This window comes from Ovis canadensis, chromosome 6, assembly GCF_042477335.2.
Source record: "Ovis canadensis isolate MfBH-ARS-UI-01 breed Bighorn chromosome 6, ARS-UI_OviCan_v2, whole genome shotgun sequence".
In the NCBI taxonomy this organism is placed as follows: domain Eukaryota; kingdom Metazoa; phylum Chordata; class Mammalia; order Artiodactyla; family Bovidae; genus Ovis; species Ovis canadensis.
Genome location: NC_091250.1, coordinates 79,720,966 through 79,741,546, shown reverse-complemented (window position 1 = coordinate 79,741,546; position 20,581 = coordinate 79,720,966). Strand labels below are relative to the sequence as shown.

The following is a 20,581-nucleotide window of genomic DNA, read 5'->3' as shown; positions in this document are numbered from 1 at the left end:
GATAGCCAACAAAAACCTGTTGTATAGAACATGTAACTCTGCTCAATGTTATGTGCTAGCTTGGATGGGAGGCGGGTTTGTGGGAGAATGGATACATGTACGTGTATGACGGAATGTGTTCACTGTTCACCTAAAACTATCACAACATTGTTAATCAGCTATACCCCCCAAAAATGAATTTGATATTAAAATTTTTTAATTAAATTTAAAAAATAAAAGAGGTTTGGAGCAAAAAAAAGAAATTCTCCAAGCCAGGCTTCAACAGAATGTGAACCATGAACTTCCAGATGTTCAAGCTGAATTTAGAAAAGGCAGAGGAACCAAAGATCAAATTGTCGACATCACTGGATCATTGAAAAAGCAAGAGAGTTTCACAAAAACATCTACTTCATCTTTATTGACTATGCCAAAGACTTTGACTGTGTGGATCACAACAAACTGTGGAGAATTCTTCAAGAGATGGGAATATCAACCTGCCTCTTGAGAAATCTGTATGCAGATCAAGAAGTAACAGTTAGAACTGGAACAACAGACTGGTTCCAAATCAGGAAAGGAGTACGTCAAGGTTGCATATTGTCACCCTGCTTCTTTAACTTATATGCAGAGTACATCATGCAAAATGCAGGGCTGGATGAAGCACAAGCTGAAATCAAGATTGCTGGGAGAAATACCAATAACCTCAGATATGCAGATGACACCACCCTTATCACAGAAAGAGAAGAAGAACTAAAGAGCCTCTTGATGAAAGTGAAAGAGGAGAGTAGAAAAGGCTTAAAACTAAGAAAACTAAGATCATGGTATCTGGGCCCATCACTTCATGGCAAATAGATGGGGAAACAATGGAAACAGTGTCAGACTTTATTTTTCTGGGCTCCAAAATCACGGCAGATGAGACTGCATGAAATTAGAGACGCTTGCTCCTTGGAAGAAAAGTTATGACCAAACTAGATAGCATATTAAAAAGCAGAAACATTACTTTGCCAACAAAGGTCCTTCTAGTCAAAGCTATGGTTTTCCCAGTAGTCATGTTTGGATGTGAGAGTTGGACTATAATGAAAGCTGAGCTCCGAAGAATTGGTGCTTTTGAATTGTGGTGTTGGAGAAGACTCTTGAGAGTCCCTTGGACTGCAAGGAGAGCCAACCAGTCCATCCTAAAGGAAGTCCTGAATATCCACTGGAAGGACTGATGCTGAAGCTGAAACTCCAATACTTTGGCCACCTGATGCAAAGAACTGACTCATTTGAAAAGATCCTGATGCTGAGAAAAATTGAAGGCAGGAGGAGAAGGGGATTACAGAGGACGAGATGGTTGGATGGCATCACTGACTTAATGGACATGAGTTTGAGTAAACCCCAGGAGTTGATGAGGTCTGGTGTACTGTAGTCTATGGGGTCTCAAAGAGTCGGACAGGACTGAGCAACTGACCTTTCATAGGGAAAGAAACATTTGTTAAAACAATCTTTACAGCTAAAAATTTAGTTGCTTCCATAACCGTGACCAAGAAAAACCATGCCTGGTTTTATCTCAGCAATGCATAGTATATTTAACATTAAAAAACCAATCACCATAATTCACTAGCAGAGTAAACTGGTAAACCAAACTGTCATTTTAATAGATTCAGGCAGTGTTTGGCAAGTATTATATTCTTGATAAAATACCAAAACAAACTAAAACTAAAAATTATCGGTCATTAGTGAAATGCCTAGTACCAGTGCTGGGGCAGAGAAAATACAAAATGAGCCTAGAATCTTTTTTGTATCTGGATTTTTATGACTAAAATAGAATCCCCACCCATTCTACTTCCTTCTTCCTAACACACAATATTCTAGTCTCCTGCTACATTTCATAAAGCTTAAGTTGTTCTCCACTGCTTACAATATGAAGTCCAATTTCCAGGCATAGCCTACAGGGTACTTCATTTGTCCTCCATCTCTCTTTCCAGATTCATTTTTCTCTCATGTTTGAAATACATCCTACTCTCAGCTACATGGAAGTTATCCAGAATTCCATATGCATGCCTTTTACTTTCCTGCCTGAAGACCTTTGTATTTTCTGAGATTATAGGGTCCTTTTCTGTATGCTTCCTGGAAAAATCCAGATTTCGCTGACCTATTTCTGACCCAACTTCAATCTGTTCTTTACACCCATACAGGGGGACTGTTGTTTTACATACAAATCTGATCAGGGTACACATTGCTAAAACATTCTTTAGAATATAAAAAATTTCATAGGCCATAAATACCAACGTGCCATTTCTTATTTTTCTGTGATATATCTATATAATATACAGTTTCAATGTGTTAAATAACTTTTACCTAAAACTTTCTCTCAATCCCATTCTCATGAGACCAGGCAACTTAAAAGTTATTTTCGGGTTCATTTCATTGTTTCAGTGTTTCCTTGTTTAGACATTTTAAGTGTAAATTCTATCACTTCAGAATATCCATCTTCCCCACCTTTGACTCAGGATGACACCTAAGGTGGGGAGACTCCTGGTGTCTACGTCCATAAAGGTATCTGTTCTGGGGCTATTTTCTCTTCTCTGACACCAACTGCAAACGATAGGCATCTCTTTCTGTGTGTTTTTGTCTAAAGTATATATCCCAATTGGTGTCTGCCAAAACAGCTTTTGTCCATTGCCCTCCATTGGTACATGTTGAATCCCTATTTCAGGTCCATGTCAGCTACTCACGACCACGAGATGACTGCTGTCTGATGCGTCTTTCTGTAACCTGGAGTAGACCAGGGCTGTCATCAGGCATTTTTTCCTGTCACCCACATAGTCACCTTTATAGTCTGCTCATATATGCCACTGTTAAGTCTGTCACTTTTGCTGGGTGACAACCTGTGAGAACTTTCCTACCAAATTTTTCATCCTAAACCTTGGTTCAGGGTACCTTTCTATTGTCATTGTCTGGGGCTTTATTTGGAGGACAAGACACAGGTCCTTTCTATGACCAAGTCGTCCCCAAACACAAAGGAACGTCTCCATTAAAGTCCCATGGCTACTCAGTACTCTCAGACTACTTTCCCTTATTAGGATTTGCTGGGTGATGTCTGTATCCCCACAAGGCTCTTAGTTCACAAAAAGCAAGGACTGTATGTCTGTCCTCTCATGCTGGTGTCTGGCACAAAACCACATAATCAGTAAATATTTATTGAATGGACAAATGTTCCTGTCTTTGCCAAAACAGTTTCTCTGTTTAGTTTTACATATTTTGCTTTTAATGGCAGTAACATTATTTTAATCTTATACAATAAAATCGCATATGCCTTGCAAGAGGTGAGAAACACACACTTGAAAAGGAAGACAGGACATGATTGTGCAATCAAAGCAGAAGTAATGATTGTCAAGCACTAATAGCAGAGACAGAACTTTTTTCTAGTGATGGAAAAGCATGAAAAAGTAAAACTACTGAGAAAGAATAAATTTCACAATTACTCGTTTATGTTCCAATAATATTTTCTGCAAGGCTCTTTTTATTATTTGCAGGTGTTTTTTTTTTTTTTTTACTACACTGGATACAAAATTGATTTTTATTAGATGATAAATTATAATACTGGGGAGGTGTTAACAACAGCTTTTGTAAGCTAACTCGACTATAGTGCTTATCTGAGAACAGAACAATCTGCTCTTTGCCCTGGTGGCTCAGTAGGGAAACAATCCACCTGCAATGGAGGAGACCCAGGTTCAATCCCTGAGAGAAGATCCCCTGAAGCAGTAAATCACATCCTGCTACAGCATTCTTGTCTGGAAAAATTCCTTGGACAGAGGAGCCTGGCAGGCAACAGTCCATGGAATCACACACAGCTGGACAGGACTTAGAGACTAAACCACCACCAACACTCTTGCCTTAAAAATGTGAGCCAGAGGGATTCATTTGACCCAGAGGTACAAGTTGGATTCGCAGCTCAGGTGCAGAAGTTCAGATAAGGAATCTGGGAACATTTGTCTTAACTTTGCAGCGTCCAAGGAAACTTGAGTCTGCCTGTCACCCCATGCTGATAATGGTAATCAGATTTTAGTTCCTAACATAACTCTAAGCACTGTTTCTAATGGGTCCTAATGAAGCCACAAGACCTTTCTTTTGAGTGTTGCTTTCTTAACAATAACTTTCCCAGCCCCGCTTCCTTCCATTCCCCTCATGAACAAAGATCTACGATAATGAGCTCAAATCAGATTCTGCTTCCTCTACCCCTTTATTAGAAACTTAGCACAAGTTTGTACTTCATCAGTCTCCTTTTGAAGTTTAGGCGTACTGAGCCGCTCCAAGGCTTGCCTTTCTGCAGCATATCCAATTTAACTTTGATGAGCTTACTGATAACAAGCGCTTAGATGTCACTGTGCTTGCAGAGTACACACTCAATAGCCTGGGGTAAGAGAGACATGAATCCATACTGCTATTTACTATAAATGCTTATGCATGAGCACTGCAGTCCTATGTGCTAAATCTCATAAACCCAAAGAACTTACTGCCAGTCAACCCTTGAAAGGTGAAAAAAACGAGCACCGTCTAAGCGATGCTTCAGGAACTGGAAACTCACGTAAGCAAAGGCTTCCTGTCTGGCGCAACGCACAAGGACCTCTATTCGGCACATCCCTAGCAAGCGTGAGGCGCGCGCATGCGCAGGATTCGCGGGACGCGCCGCTGTCTCCTGTGCGCCTGGGTTTACATCCGGGTCCTGAGGCTCCGCGCTACACGCGCCGGCTGGGGTCGCTCGGGGTTGGTGGGTGTTGGTTGTTCTAGCTGTTCCAGCGTCGGAAGAGCCAGTGAGTCAACAGGTGAGCCCACGGGGAAGGACCAAGAAGGGAGTCGGGCGGGGACCTGCCTGGTCGTTGCCTCCACCGGTGGGCTTTATGCGGAGACGTGGACGCCGGGCGGATGGGGTTCCCGGAAGCCTCGAGGCGAGGGCCGTAGTGTTCCCTACCCTTGTCTCCCTCTAACTTATGGTTATCCTCTTCGGAACTGAGCCTCCGGGAGGGGGCCTCCCCTGACACTTGTTACAATTGCGCGATAGTCATCCTCATTTGCATTCATTATGGTTTGCGGAGTGATGGGCCCAGCAGCCGGGCAGGTGAGGTTGGATTTGCAGCCTTCGCCTTCCGGGGCGGGGTCCACAGCCTTCGCTGCTTTTTCTGGCCCCTCGTCGGGACTGGACCCTCCGTTCCCAGAGGGCCTCCTTCCAGGCCGGGCTTCAGAGGTTCTTTGAGGTCAGGTGTAGTGTGTGGTAGGGGAAAAACGCATAGCAGGGATTCTGGAAGCTTAGATTCCAGATTCTAGTATAGATACTAATAAAATAGCTGTGTAACCGAAGTTGTGCAGGAGTTCCCACCCAGCTTTAAAGTTCTGAGGTTTGTGTTTGTCAGCTCTTTGTCGAAGGGATGCACACCCAAAGTGAATCAGCACCTGAGAAAGATGAGGACAGAGGTGTTGCTGTGTCATTTTCTGAGTGCTGTAGAGTCAAGATGCTAGAGGATGGTGGAGGACCGCATCCGTTTGGATCTCTGAGGATTGGCGAAAACTGGGAAAAGACACATTTAAAAATCTGAACACATGTGGCAAAAACATTCAACTTTTCTCAGGTGATTCATTTGGGACTTTTGGAAGTGAACTCTGGGCACACGGAAGAGTTTAAGGAAACAATGTACTTGGTCTGAAGGGCTTACTTGAACCTCTGTACAATGAAGTCATCGTGTATGATGTTCTTTTCCAAATTTATCCTGATTGTGAGAATCACCTGTGATATTTGTGTAAGTGCAGATTCCCTGGATCCCGTTCCAGATCTTTTGCAACACTATGTCCAGGGACAGGTCCTGGGAATCTTTCTAACAGGGATCCTAAGTGATTCTTCCTTATAAGACACTTTTGCAGAGCACGTGTCTTTCAGTCAGATAGACCCTCCACCGCTTAATAGCTTTATAACTTCAGTAATAAACTTCTGAGTTGCAGTTTTCTATATCTGAAGAATGAGGATGATAAGTTCTTTTAATATACCAGAGACTATTAAGTGAGTCTAAGCCCTTTGATAGTAGGATCTTTATCTTAGTCATTTATGTGTCTACAGAGCTGAGTGCTTAGTATTTAATAGGCCCTCCCTCACAAGTGTGTTGAACTGAGAAAAGAAATAGCATGCCCCCAAAACTCTCATGACATTTCCTCCTTCTCACCTTACAGGTTTTTTTTTTAATCTCTTTTTATCAGTAGTCATTTTGCTGAATATTCTTATTAGAAATAATTTTATTTCTTGATGGTGAAAACAGCTTGGAAATGTTTCTGATTCCTTGGTGTAACTTTGAAGTAGTTTCTGCCACTAGGTTATTAATGAGTTTAAATAGAGGCCAAGTCCATTTCCTGGACTGAATTAAGTCCATTTGTTGGACTTACTGTGTGAATTATTGTTTGTAAATGTTGTTTATCTCATTACTGTGCCAGAATTCTAGATCACGGCGATTGTAAGTTTTTGTTATGCCAGATTTCTAAATCATATGTTCCTAAGGACATATTTAGATTCAGTGTATTCATTATTATAAGACCTCCTATTCCCACCAATGTAAAGAATTTGATTTACTACTGTATGTAAAGTTTGAATTCAGCATTCAGGACTGCTGAAGCAGTTTGTGAAAGAATTGGTGTAACATCCATTTAAATACAAAACTAAGAATTAAAATCTGGAAATTATGGTTGAAAGCACAGTGTAAATGTTATAAATCTAGACAATATAAAAATAACACATCTTACAGAAATCAGGGGGTGGGCAGAAGTAGAAGAAAACAATTTTCACGTATTTCATGGTAGCAGGTCAAGCCATATTGTCCAAAATGGAATCATACAGTTTTAAAGTGACTCCTCTCTCTTAAAATTTGTATAATATTTTTTCTTAACCTTATAATATTCTTCTAGGAACTGAAATTGCTTTTTGTGAAGAATTATTTTGCCTGGAGATGTGCAGTGTTTTTAGTTAACTTTATTTAGTTTTGCTTCTGTTGAAGGCAGAAAATTAAGTGCTTTTTGTTAAAAATAGAATGTCTAGTATGATACCATGGTTAGAAATTTCTATACATCCCATTTGTATATGTGCATTATATAGATGTATGGAATGATGTATACCTAATAGTAATGAACTTTATTTCGAGGTGGCAGGATTTGGGTCTTTTTTTCTTTTCTTTTTTTTTTTTTTTCAAATTCTTTGTACCTTTCTGTATTGATTGAAATGTTTTAAAGTGCAGGTGTTACTTTTATAAAAACATTATTTACCAGAAGAGAGGTTTGGTTATTACATCATTCATAGGGAGAGTTCTGGATTTTAGTAAGTAACGCATAAGGTGCTGAGTAATCATTACTGCCATTAACTTGCAATCAATAACTGAGTGCTGCTTTGTTTGCCTTTAGATTTGTTTTATGTTGCTTTATATAGTATCCCTGTGGAGACTGCAGTGTGATGTCTTTATGGTAAATTTGCCTTGATAAAAAATTTGACTTTGTCACTTAACAAGTATGTGAACTTAAATTGTGTCAGTCCCTTTACTCATCTGAAACTGGACATTGTATTTACCTTAGAAGCTTGTCGTAAGGGTTAATATTTATACTTAATTGACTTAGCCCACTGCCCAGCACCTGAAGTCTGTTCAGTAGAGAGCAGCTATTACTGCTATTTTAAAAGTACAGATTGTATTTGTATACATGCATGTCTTTCTTAAGTAATATCCTTTTTAAAGCCATCAGTGTATTATGCTTCTGTTTGACTATCTGCTAATTACTTAAAGTGCTCTACAATGAAATTTTCTCAGGTTTGAACTTGTCCTGGAAGCTGTGCGTCACCATAATGAGGCTTGTAATTCTTGATAACTATGACTTGGCTAGTGAATGGGCAGCCAAATATATCTGTAATCGGATCATTCAGTTCAGACCTGGACAAGACAGATATTTTACACTGGGTTTGCCAACAGGTAATATACCATTTTTTCCATGTTAGATACTCAAGGTTCTGAGATTGAAGGATTTTCCTTGGTAGAATGTTTCCTTTTTATTTCTTGTCATATCACTGATTTAACATATTAGCATATAAAGTCAAATATATAGATATAGATTCTCCATATCTAGTATCTAAATTCCATTACTATTTTCTTGGTTAAAATTCTGACTCATCTACCACTCCAGAATGCAAAAGGAAATACAGAAATATAGCTCAAGTAAGGGGTCACGATATTTTTTTGTCCCTTTTTCCTAGTAGTTTTTTGCTTGTATTTAGAGGGGTTGCTTTCACGATTCAAGAAATTTCTTGGGAGATTAGCTTTCTCATTGATCATTAAGAGGTACCTAAAGTATGTCCTATTGCCTCTTAATTTTACCTCGTATCATCTTATTGTGTGTGTGTGTGTGTGTGTTAGTTGCTTAGTCATGTCCGTTGCAACCCCATAGACTGTCTGTTCATGGGATTCTCCAGGCAGGGACACTGGAGTGGGTTGCCATTTCCTTCTCCAAAAGGGAACTATGGAAGAAAGAAAGTGAAGTCCCTCAGTCGTGTCTGACTCTTTGCGACCCTGTGGACTGTAGCCTACCAGGCTCCCCCATCCATGGAATTTTCCAGGCAGGAGTACTGGAGAGGATTGCCATTTCCTTCTCCATATCATCTTATTAGCTCTTTGCTATTTCTGTGATTATTTTCTTTCTATTTTATAAATACTATAAGTGAAAAAGTGAAGACTGATGTGTTCATGACAGAAGGAACATAAGCATTAATTATATATTTTGCTGGATTTAGTTCTCTGTTAAGGTTTTTTCTTTAAAAATAACCAAGTGTCACTGATACCATGGTACTTTTATTTGATGTTTTGACTTCCATAGAAAAGAGTATTGGTTCTGGGATGAGAACTGTTATTGTTTTGATGACTGCAGGGCATTTATTCTACACCCTGATTTTTGTTTTCCTTACCTAATGAAAGTAAGGAAATTATAGCTTACAAAGTTGTTTTTCAGCTCATATGAGAGCAAGTCCTTTATATACTGTAAACACTATATAACTTTAAGATTCTCATAAATGTGTTTTATTTAAACAGTATTTTCTCCTTTTTCTCCTTCCCCCATACATGTCAACCCATAAAAGCTACAATCATAATTTTTTTCACTTGCATAATTTCCATGAAAGGTACTCTGACTCACCAAGTTGTTATTTTTGTTTGTTGTTTTGTTTTTTTGGTCCATGGAAGTAGTTCTTGGTGAGAATGGCAAAGAGCGATTTTTTTTTTTAATTTTGTACACTGGAAGTGGGCCCTTTAACACCCACAGTTTTGATATGTGAGCTGCAGTGATTAAACAAGACCTCTGTATCAGTTTGCCTTGTATGAACCTAGGCCATGCTCAGACTAGCTGCCTTAATCACTCTGTGTTAATTGTGAAGCAATAAACAGTAATTTGAGTGTGGGGACAGAAAGACTTCAGAGTCATAAACACTAGCAATGCTAAACATTTTTTGTGTGTATTTAAATATACAACCCTTTTGCTTTATTTTGGATAGTATAACTGCTTAGTAATACACCTGCCAAGGGTTGATCTCTGAAAAACTTCTGTTAACATTTTTCTCTTTTCTCCTTCATTGACCATTGATGGTGTTAATCATGCACCATCCTCACTCCTGTGCTTTTGAAATGTGAGCATACATTTCTGTAATTGTAAATAACATGCTGTATTATAATTATGCTGCACCAAGCACAATTCTGGGGCTTCCCAGGTGGCACATTGGTAAAGAATCTCTGTCTGCCAGTGCAAGAGACACAGAAGACTCGGATTTGATTCCTTGGTGGAGAAGATCCCCTGGAATAGGAAATGGCAGCCCACTCCAGTATTCTTGCCTGGAAAATGCCATGGACAGAGCAGCCTGGCAGGCTACAACCCATGGGGTCACAGAGTCGGACACAACTGTGCATGCACACCCATACAAGTACTGTCAAGCACAGTCCTGGGGAATATCTCTTCAATACGTATTTATTGAAGTGATGTTGACAAGCATAACATTCAAGGGCCTGCATGCTATGGGCCTGAGCTGCCTCCCAGATTTAACTCCCACCATTCCCTTCCACTGAATCATGGTAGGCAAGTTAGACTGCTTGTAGTTGCAAGAACAGGCCTGTCTTGCTGGCTTTCCTTTCACTAGTGTTGCTAATGTGCTGTATAATAAAAACTTTGTGAGCTCCAGAACCAGGCAGGATCTCTTAAATCTCTGACTTCACTACCATGTGTGTGATAGTTCACACATTCCTTAATTTTTTTGACTCAGTTCTTTCACTTTCAAAATGGGAAACATGATGCCAGTTTCCCAGGCTTGTGAGACTTACATTAGCTCACATAGGAAACACCAGCGCAGCATCTAGCACATGGTGGGCATACAGATGTCATCTCTGAACCTTCTCCCCCATCTTTTTTCTATTTTCAGTCAAGACTTACCCCTTTCTTTGATTGTGGGAATTTCACCTCTTCTTCAAAGACTCTGTTGAAATGCCGTTTTTGATCCTCCTTTCAACAACCAAGACTGTAGTCTTTCCTCCTTTGATTTGTTATGCTTCTCCAGGTCTCTTATAGTTTATTTTATAATATTTTTCCTTCTGTTATGGTTATTTAGTACTTGTCTATCCATATCTTATGAGTTCTTCTATGGTAGAAAGAGTCCTAATCTTTGTTTTATCTGAAACATAGTAAACACTTACTGAAATAATTATGTTAGTAAATGAGTATTGCAAAGCAGATATATTAAAGTCAAGTTTATTTCACCAGTTTACCCTGTATCATATCTTTCATTGTTTTTTTTTCTATTCAGCCACTTTGATTAAAAAGTAGAAAATAAATGTATTTTTGTCATCACTATTGTGACAACTTCTTACATTTTTCTTCATATGCTCTTAAATTATGGAGGGAGTCCTATAACTCTTCTCCTGACATCAAAAGATAGACGCAGAAAATTTGTTATGTTCCTAGAAAGGAAGAAAGAAAAGTATACTTGTCCATCTTTTATCCTGGTCTCATGTTAGTGGGCTGTAGTTCTTTGATAAGGAATTAGAAAGTTTGACAACATAAATTTTAAATCATTAATGACAATTTAAAACAATTTGTGGTTTTAACTTTAAGAAAACCTATTAGTCTTCTGTTCTCTGAACCTGTCTGTGTGATATTTAGCTACTTCTATTATCCTATCATATTAAGTGAGAGGCAGTTTTTTTTACTACTCCAGATTTCTTCTGTATTTGTGGTTGTTGTTGTTGTTTTTTGGTTGTTTGTTTTGTTTTGCCAGATGCTGTTCAGTTCTGCCATACTTCTCCCTGCTTCTTGAATAGAAACTTTATGTGTCTGTGTTTTATTTTGTGATGGTAGGTGGCTTAAAAATCCAGTACTGTGACCAGGATTGTGTGGGCCAGGTTGTTAGTTGTAAGAATGTTATAAGAATGCAGTCAATTTAGTCTTTGAATTTGTAGTTTAAAAAAATGAAGCAATTTTGAAAAACATCCACAAGGTGCTGAATTCACCTATGTTTATTGTGTCATTTCATGGAGCGCTTGTCAGTCAGATCTTAATTTTGTAAAACATATGAAAGAATCACATTTATAAAACAATAACATTAAGAGCTCAGATGAAGTATCCAAAGCCAAGATCCCATTTCCTAGAAACCATTTTACTTTATACATTTTAGCTGATATTTGTTGACAGTAACACAAAATGAGAAGCAGGAATTCCAGTTAAAAAAGGATAAGGTTCCTCACTCAATCCTTGCCACTTTCTATTTTGAAAGCAGAGGCAATATTTAAACTCAGCTCTGGTTTCCCCTTTGATTTCATTAAATGGTCGACACTTGACCTATTTACATATCGTTTGTGCTACAAATCCCTCCCTAGATAAAGATTTTTTCTCTATCAGTGGGATGTTTATTTTTCTTTGAATTCAAATGTGTGCTTTCTAGAAGTTTCTACTCTTGGAATATACACCATTAATTCCAGATAGCCAACAATATAAGAATTTTCCAAGCTGTAATTTAAGCTGACAGGTTCTCAGCTTTATTCAGTAAATTCTGATTTCCTAAAATTTTAGGGTATCTTGTAAAGAGACTAGTTCAACATATATTCATTAATTGAATATGTATTCAAATTAATAATCATTTGCCTAATATGTATAAAATACTATTAACTAAGATGAGAATAAAGTTAATATACACTTTTTTAAAAATTAGACTGTTAGAAAATGGAATCTTTATCTGTTTTAGGGAGTACACCTTTAGGATGTTATAAAAAACTTATAGAATATCACAAGAATGGAGACCTTTCTTTTAAATACGTGAAGACCTTTAACATGGATGAATATGTAGGTAAGCTATATTGTTTGAATGTATTATTTGGACATGTTATATTTTAAATTGAATATATTTTGAGAATATTAACATATTATTTAAAATTGTTTTGAATGAATATATTTCTAGAGTGTAATGTATCACCTTGTAGTGGGGTTGGAAGCTTATGTAAAAATGTCTATATTTATGTAATGACAGCATGACACAGTGGAAGGACTGTGGGACTGGAAATTAGAAGCTCTGCCCTCATCTTCAGCTGCTACTTACCAGTCCTGGCTCCATCAACTTTGAGCCAATTCATTGACATTTCTCATTCTTTTTCTTTTTCCCTCAAAACAAAGTTAAAACCAGTGTGGGGATAAAGTAATTAATATGTATGTAAAGTAATTAGTACAATTTTTTCAAATATAAGACTATTTATATTTGTAGTCTTGAAGCTTTTATAATTTATTGATTGTTAACTTGCTTGTGCTTCCTTGATGGCTCAGTGGGTAAACAATCTGCCAACAGTAAAGGAGACGCACGAGATGATGGTTCGATCCCTGGGTTGGGAAGATCCCCTGGAGAAGGAAATAGCAACCCACTCCAGTATTCTTGCCTGAAGAATCCCATAGAGAAGGAGCCTGGCGGGCTATAGTTCATGGGGTCACAAAAAGTCGGACATGACTGAGCAACTAAGCACAACTTGCTGAACTGGAAACATACGAACTCTGTGTTAACATTTACATTTTATAGGTGTTTATTTTTAACAGTAGCTTGATTGCCAAAGAACTGTCATAGTTAAGTATACCTTGCAGGCAAACAGAAATAACAGAAGAGGAAAATGGACAAAGATTTCAGTTGTGTAACCACTTAATTTGGAGAAGGAAATGGCAAGTCACTCCAGAATTCTTGCCTGGAGAATCCTGTGGACATAGGAGCCTGGTGGGCTGCTGTCTGTAGTATCACATAGAGTCGGACATGACTGAAGCAACTTAGCATGCATGTATGCATTGGAGAAGGAAATGGCAACCCACTCCAGCATTCTTGCCTGGAGAATCCCAGGGACAGAGGAACCTAATGGACTGCCGTCTATGGGATCGCAGAGTCGGACACGACGACAGCGACTTAACAGCAGCAGCCACTTAATTTATATTGAATTTAAGACATAAATCAGTCTTACTAGTTAAATTTTGTATTTGAGAAGTGGAATATAGTGATTAAATGCACATGAACTAGACTTCTGTGTCCCAGGCCCTCCATGAGCTCCCTGACCCTAGGAGAGTGCCTTAGCTTTTCAGTGCTTCTGTTCATCTATAAAGTGAGATTGATGCTAGTATTTCCACAGATGTTGTACACATTGATTGAGTTAATACATTTACAGTGGTTAAAATAATGCCTGACATAATACGCATTTATTCCATATAAAATGCTTTTAAATTGAATATGGCATAGAATATATAAATAGCATTTGTGGCTTAATCAGAAAAGTCAACTTTAGATTTGTTTCTGAAAATAGTTATATTTTTATTCATTAACTTTGTGTTTAGGACTTCCCAGAAATCATCCTGAAAGCTACCATTCTTATATGTGGAATAACTTTTTTAAGCATATTGATATAGATCCTAATAATGCTCATATCCTTGATGGGAATGCTACAGATTTGCAAGCAGAATGTGATGCATTTGAAAAGAAAATAAAAGAAGCTGGAGGAATTGATCTTTTTGTCGGAGGTACGTAAAACATTTTGTCATTAGTCATTTGTTAGAACTTGGATTAGGTGCTTTAAATTAAAGTAAAAACTTACCTTTGTGTAATGTAAAGAACATCTGTCACTGCCTGTAATACCCATTTATTTAGCTATTGATTTCTGTTTTACTTTATATTCATCAAAAAATAATCTTAATGTTGCAGGGGGGAATTGTTTAAATTGTGGCTTGAGAAATAGCTCCTAATCCCTGCTGAAGTCTTATAATTACCTCTTTAGAACTGACACTTTACCACAGCTTAGAAAAGGAGTGATGTGTTTCTTTTCCTAAATGATACTCTTAATTCTTTTACTGTTTCTTTAAAATTCCAACCCAGGTTTCTTATCAAATTACAGCATTAAATCTCTAAAAGTTTGCATATGGTACAGGTGGATTTTAACATTTTTCTACTGACCGTTAAATTGCTTCATTTCACCAAGAAATGTGTCAAGAATGTCAGATTTTATCATCAGCCTTTAGCTAGTATGAATTGAACTTTATAATTGTCTTAATAAGATCTAAATAAATGTTTAATTAAGTTCCACTTAAAATTTCTATGTACACATTTGCACACACACCCATGTATATTGTGTGTGTATGTTGTGTCTTCCTGATCTACCATTGAAGAGAGGTGAAAGAGTCTCTACCTTTGTAATGACAGTATAATTTTCTGTCATCACAGTGAAGCATCTGAATAGTATAACATTATGTAAACTGAAACCAAAATTGTTTTTTTGCCAGATTCTTTAGTATTCACCTAAACATACTAAAAGCTCTAAATTAACACTGGATATCTAGAGGTAGACATATCTGTTAGATCTAGATATGTCTTATGATATATTAGAAGATGCTCAAAATTGTATGAATTAGACCTGTATTGAGGTTAACTTATGGTTGAGGTGGTCAGGTATTTTTGGGGTGTTTGGTTGCCTTTGAGGAAAATTGGATTTTATAGTTAGACAAAAACTAGCATCCAGTTTTGGCCACCTACTATCTGTAAGATCTTGGGAAATGTATTGACTTCAGTAAATTAGTTCAGTATACTAATTAAGTATAATTCATCCTTTGTAAAATAGGATTAATATTAACCATTTCAAAATTGATGGGAATTAACCATTTTATAATGTGTAAAATGCCTAGTGAAGTGCTTGGTATACAGTTGGCATTCCATTAAGTGTTACTCTACTCTTTGTCTCTGAGGTATAGTTTGCAAAGTAATTTTTTCTTAATGTATTGAATGTCCTGCTGTGTTACTGATTTAACTCTAAGGCTATCTGGCAAGAATGAAGTTTTTCTCTTTGAAGAAATTGTTGTCTACCCAGCAGAACGAATATCAATTACTGCCTTAAATATAGGGGATGGTTTTTATTTGAGCAAGAATTCAAGTTAGACTCTTACTTTTCAAAATAGAAAATATCTATGTTTTAAATAAAACTAATATTACTTCAGTATTCCTGGAAAATATTTGCATTCTAGTTTTGTCCATATGGCTCAATTCTGGGATAATTGTCATTTGAACCTACCAATACCAAGGCAAGGCAGTAGACATTTGAAATGTTTGTGTGCACTACTGATGTAGTCTTTAGATTTTATAAACTCTATACCAAAATAAGGTAAAATTACTGTAAAACAATATACCTATCTTGTTCAGTTATGTCAAGAAGGATTTTCACTTATTTACCATTATATGAGAAGAGAACAGCTACCCACTCCAGTATTCTGGCCTGGAGAATTCCGTGGACTGTATAGTCCATGGGGTCACAAAGAGTCAGACATGACTGAGCGACTTTTCACTCATACCATTACACAAAAAGATATAGCAGTTATTAAAACTTAAGTATTAAAAAATGACTACATGGATAACATAAATAGTTTTTTTTTTTACTTTAATGGAGGGCTTATTTTTCCCTGTTAATTTATTGATCTTACATAAGGCTTCTTGTGACAAATCCTTTAGGATCTTAATGCCAGGAAATAGAATTTACTGGGGGGGAAAGACTTGATAAGAACTCTTTAACTCCATTTTTTCCCTTTGCCTACTTTCCAGAGAATATTTTAGCTTAATGTAATGTTTAACGTTTAGTCTTGCTTTTCAGATACTTCTAGGAGAACTTTCTTTTTTCCTCATAGCTTTAAGTCACTTCTTGTTTCTTTTTAGCTAAAATTTTTGGTGCATTTCCTCAAATAACCCACCTTAGTTCTCCCTTTGAAACTAATAGCACATAATCATAATTATTTATGTTTATTAATGACTCTTACTACTAAAAGTGACTTAATATTTTGTTTTTTAAACAGTTTTTGTCTTAAACTTCCCGTAGTTCTCCCCTTGCAAAAAAAAAAAAAAAATCTAAGATTTCCTTTCCTCTTCCATTAACACCTTCACTGTAGTCATGGGCCAATCCAGGGTCTGACAGTTCATATTTATCATCTAAGGGACGTATAACAGTATGTAGAGAATGAAGGGTTGGCTTATCACATGTTCTTTGGACTTTTCCCTGTTTGGAATACCCCATTATTGGATGTGTCTCATGAAAGAATCTCATTTGATTCTTTACCTTTGTTGATCTAGGTTGTTATCATTGGATTTTCAAGATGAGGCTTGGTATCTGGGTCTTACCACTTACCCTTCTTTTGTTCCAGGGTTTGGTTAATAAAAACACTAAGAACTGAGCCAAATGGGATCAAAATATCAGCCTTATTGAAGGTAAAGTTGAATTAGAGATGGCAGGTTGGGCTTGAGGCTAGAATGGTGTTGCCTACTTCTCCCCTCTGAATTGGAGATAGTAAGACCAGAGAAGAGCTCCAGAGTAGCCCACCATTGCTCACTCCTAGGAAACGGAGCAAGAGTTCCTATCCCTCTATAGATAGGAGAAAGGAGGAAATACATTGCCAGAAATTCTTCCTCTGATGAGAGAGTGTTGGGAGAAAGAATAAGGAGTATCATGCAATTTCTGATCCAACAATAAAATACACAAACATGGAAATCTACAAATAGATTCTAAATGCATTATTAACTTTAAAATGATCTTAAGATAATTTGTGTTTAAAAGGTAAAAATAAAAGACAATGGAAGATTGTAACCCTCTACTTCAGTTACATGATTAGATCCTTTGATTTGGAAGTAACTGTAATCTACTAATGGGACCAAAAGTGAATTTATTGGGATGATTATGGAGTAATTCACAGAAATGATATTAGAGTTGAAAAAAATACGTCTTTAGAAGAACAAGAACCACGAGCTTCAGATCACTGAAGCAGGGACTCACCTGAGCCTTTCCTGTAGTGTTATCATCAAATGCCTCAGCTCTAGATGACTTCTTTCTTTTTGTATCCCTTGGTCAAATTTCAGATTTCTAGAGAGAAATTCTGATTGTTTCAGCTTAGCACAAGTACTTATCTCTAGACTACAACAGTTCTGCCTAAAAGAGATGAGATATAGGGTGTTATAATTGATCTAGGCCCTGCTGTAAGGGGATCAGAGCAGGGAAGGAGGAGGAAAAAACTATACTGAACATACCAAAGAATACCAACCTCCTTTCATTTATTCATCTGTTTTATTGAGGGCCTCCTATGTGTCATGTGTTCTATCAGGATATAGTACTGAAAAAAAAGTCTTTACTTTCATGAAGTTTACCTTCTAGCCCACAGAACTATAGACACAGGGAAGACACACAACCCGGACTCAGAGGTTTTAGGGATGTTTCTTAAGGGTGTTGATATCTTAGTATAGACTCAAAGATTGAATAAAAATTAAGCATGGTTTTTAGAGTTGATGATTATTTTAAAGAAAATTTGATAAAGCTTTAAAAAAAAAATCTAAACATTTTAAAAATACAGTTTTATATCCGGAAGTTCAATTTTTGGTAATTACTCATGGTCAGTAAGGGAATGTATTGACCCCTCTCCCTCAGGAGCCTTTGTAGTTAACTTCAGCTTTGCTGTACACTTCTGTATGACTCAAATCACCAGTGAGACCACTAGAATTGATCTTGGAGGACTTCCTGTTTTTTCTAGAACTCTTTGTTTTCCTGTTTCTATCCTTTCCTCTATAGAGAAAAATAAATAAAAGTATCTGGGCAGATTTATACTGAAGAGGAAAGGCAGAACCGTTTTACAAATCTAGAGAGAGACATATCTATGGTTTAAAATTCCTAAGTACATACATACTTAATAGTGGAAACAAAGCATGCACATTAACCACATATAGGTCTGGGCTCTATGTACTAGATTAAAAGTTAACCCTGTATTATTAAAGATTTCCTTAGATTAAGGGCTTCACAGCTGGTGCTAGTGGTAAAGCACCTTCCTGCCAATGCAGGAGACATAAGAGGTCCAGGTTCGATCCCTGGGTCGGGAAGATCCCCTGCAGGAGGAAATGGCAAACCACTCCAGTATTCTTGCCTGGAGAATCCCATGGACAGAGAAGCCTGGCAGGCTACAGTCTATGGGTTTGCAAACAGTCAGATACGACTGAAGCAACTTAGCATACATTGTGCTTTGGTAGTTCATATCTTGGGCTTCCCTGGTAGTTCAGTAGTAAAAAACCTACCTGCCAATGCAGGAGATGTGGGTTCCGTCCCAGGATTGGGAAGATCCCCTGGGGAAGGAATTGGCAACCCTCTCCAGTATTCTTGCCTGGGAAATCCCACAGAGAGAAGATCCTGGCTTTTTGCAGTCCATGGGGTTGCAAAGAGCTGGACATGACTTAGCAACTAAATAAATTGATACCTGCTTCCTAAGGTTTTCGTTTCTTTCTTCCTTCAAAACCAGGTTACTCTTTGTCATATTTTACCTGTTGTAGCCTGGGGAAGTTTTTAGAATTATGCATTAAGAATCAATAAGATATATCTATGTATCATTAAATATGCAGAATATAAGTATGACAGATATTTTGACCTGGAGAACTTGTGGGTTTATTTTTTGATTGAAGTTGCCAGCAATCTGACTAGTAAGTAGGGTCCATGTATGTAAAACTTGATTTAGTAATAACTACACAGGAAGATTCTTGATTTTATAAAGAGATTTAACCTCCAATTTCCTTCAAATAAGAAATGTCATATTCTTACCTATATTTTAGAGACAGTCTTGAGTATTAGAGCTGGTAGTAGATCTCCTCAAAGTAGTGTTTTCAAATTGTGGTTGTCACACATTATTAGCTTATGAAATCAGTATGGTCAGTCACATTCAGCATTTCCCTTTTGTAAATGAAATGAAATGGAATCAAAAGTAGCTTGAATGACTCCTAGTAAGTATTATTTCATGCAGTTCTTAATTGTATTTATATGTGTACTAGATTGCAATGTCAAGTGTATGTCTTGCTATAGGTTACATTTAAAAAAAGTTTGAAGAAAACTATTGCCTTAGATAATAACTTGTCCAATGTAGACATTTTTATAAGTGAGGAAGCTATACTACAGAGAGGTCCAGTAGTTAACTGCCCTATCTAGACTAAGAAGCAAGCAAGTTAAACTGTGACTATAAAGACTGCTAGGTTAGGAATCAGAAGATTTAGACTGAATTTTGTCTTAGTTATTGACTAAATTATTACCTTGAATAAGTCATATATGATTCTTGAGCATCAGAGTTTCCTTTGAGTTTAAAAAATAGGTGGGGGAGATGAGGTAAATAGATATGCCTAATCTGACTGTATTGCAAGATTGTTAAATATGTCTGATGTTGAGATGATGCATGTGAAAAATGCTTTATACACTATAAAGTGTTATTCTAATATAAAGTGATACTTAATTTTGCTGCTATTAAAATCATGCTAGCTCAATGCTAAGCATATGGAAAACATTGAAATACTTGTTGAATCAAATATAGGAACAAATATCTTACTGTAGCATTAGAAATTCAGCTGTCAGATAAAACAAGGTAAGTATGTTTATGACTATTTCTTTGGTCTTAAAATCATGTTTAAGTTGGAGAAAACTTATTTACTTTATGTGAGAAACCTTATTTAATTATGTGTATATGTGTGTATGTATGTATTTCTTTTGAAAGGAATTGGTCCAGATGGTCATATTGCTTTCAATGAGCCAGGATCCAGTTTAGTATCAAGGACAAGATTAAAGACTCTAGCAATGGACACCATTTTGGCAAATGCTAAATATTTTGACGGAGATTTATCAAAAGTGCCAACTATGGCTCTAACAGTTGGCGTGGGGACAGTGATGGATGCTAGAGAAGTAAGAATTAAATGTTCTTTGATGTTTTTCCTTTGATGTTTGTAGATTTTGGAGAAATTATAGTGTCAAATAAGTGGTTTTGATTTAATCATATTTGCAATATAAATTGTTGTCTAGCTTTCAGTAATTGCTGTCAGGCTCATTGCCATGTTTAGAATTCAAGTAAATTAAGTCTTTGGAGCTGAAAATTAAAAATCAGGCACCACCTCTTTTGAGGTACTGCTTCACTTGCCTCTTCCTGTTTCACAATTTGAGGTCCTAACATCACACTTATATATAGTTTTGGGAAAGGACTTGTTACAGCAAAGATGCAGTTCTAATTAACATTAAACTGC

General features: G+C 37.0%; 1 protein-coding gene across 3 annotated transcripts in view; it reads left to right on the top strand.

The window, feature by feature from the left end:
- The first annotated feature begins 4,598 nt into the window (after positions 1-4,598).
- Positions 4,599-20,581, top strand: part of GNPDA2 (glucosamine-6-phosphate deaminase 2) — a 28,803-nt gene continuing 12,820 nt past the window's right edge. The window contains exons 1-6 of one of the 3 annotated variants that reach the window (XM_069593052.1): positions 4,631-4,784; positions 5,370-5,585; positions 7,791-7,949; positions 12,248-12,349; positions 13,861-14,043; positions 20,062-20,246. In XM_069593052.1, the coding sequence (XP_069449153.1) occupies positions 7,826-7,949; positions 12,248-12,349; positions 13,861-14,043; positions 20,062-20,246 (594 nt within the window). In that variant the 5' untranslated portion in view covers positions 4,631-4,784; positions 5,370-5,585; positions 7,791-7,825. Of the gene's footprint in view, positions 4,785-5,369; positions 5,586-7,790; positions 7,950-12,247; positions 12,350-13,860; positions 14,044-20,061; positions 20,247-20,581 lie in introns of all 3 variants that reach the window. The other 2 variants (XM_069593051.1, XM_069593053.1) reach the window with 2 other exon arrangements.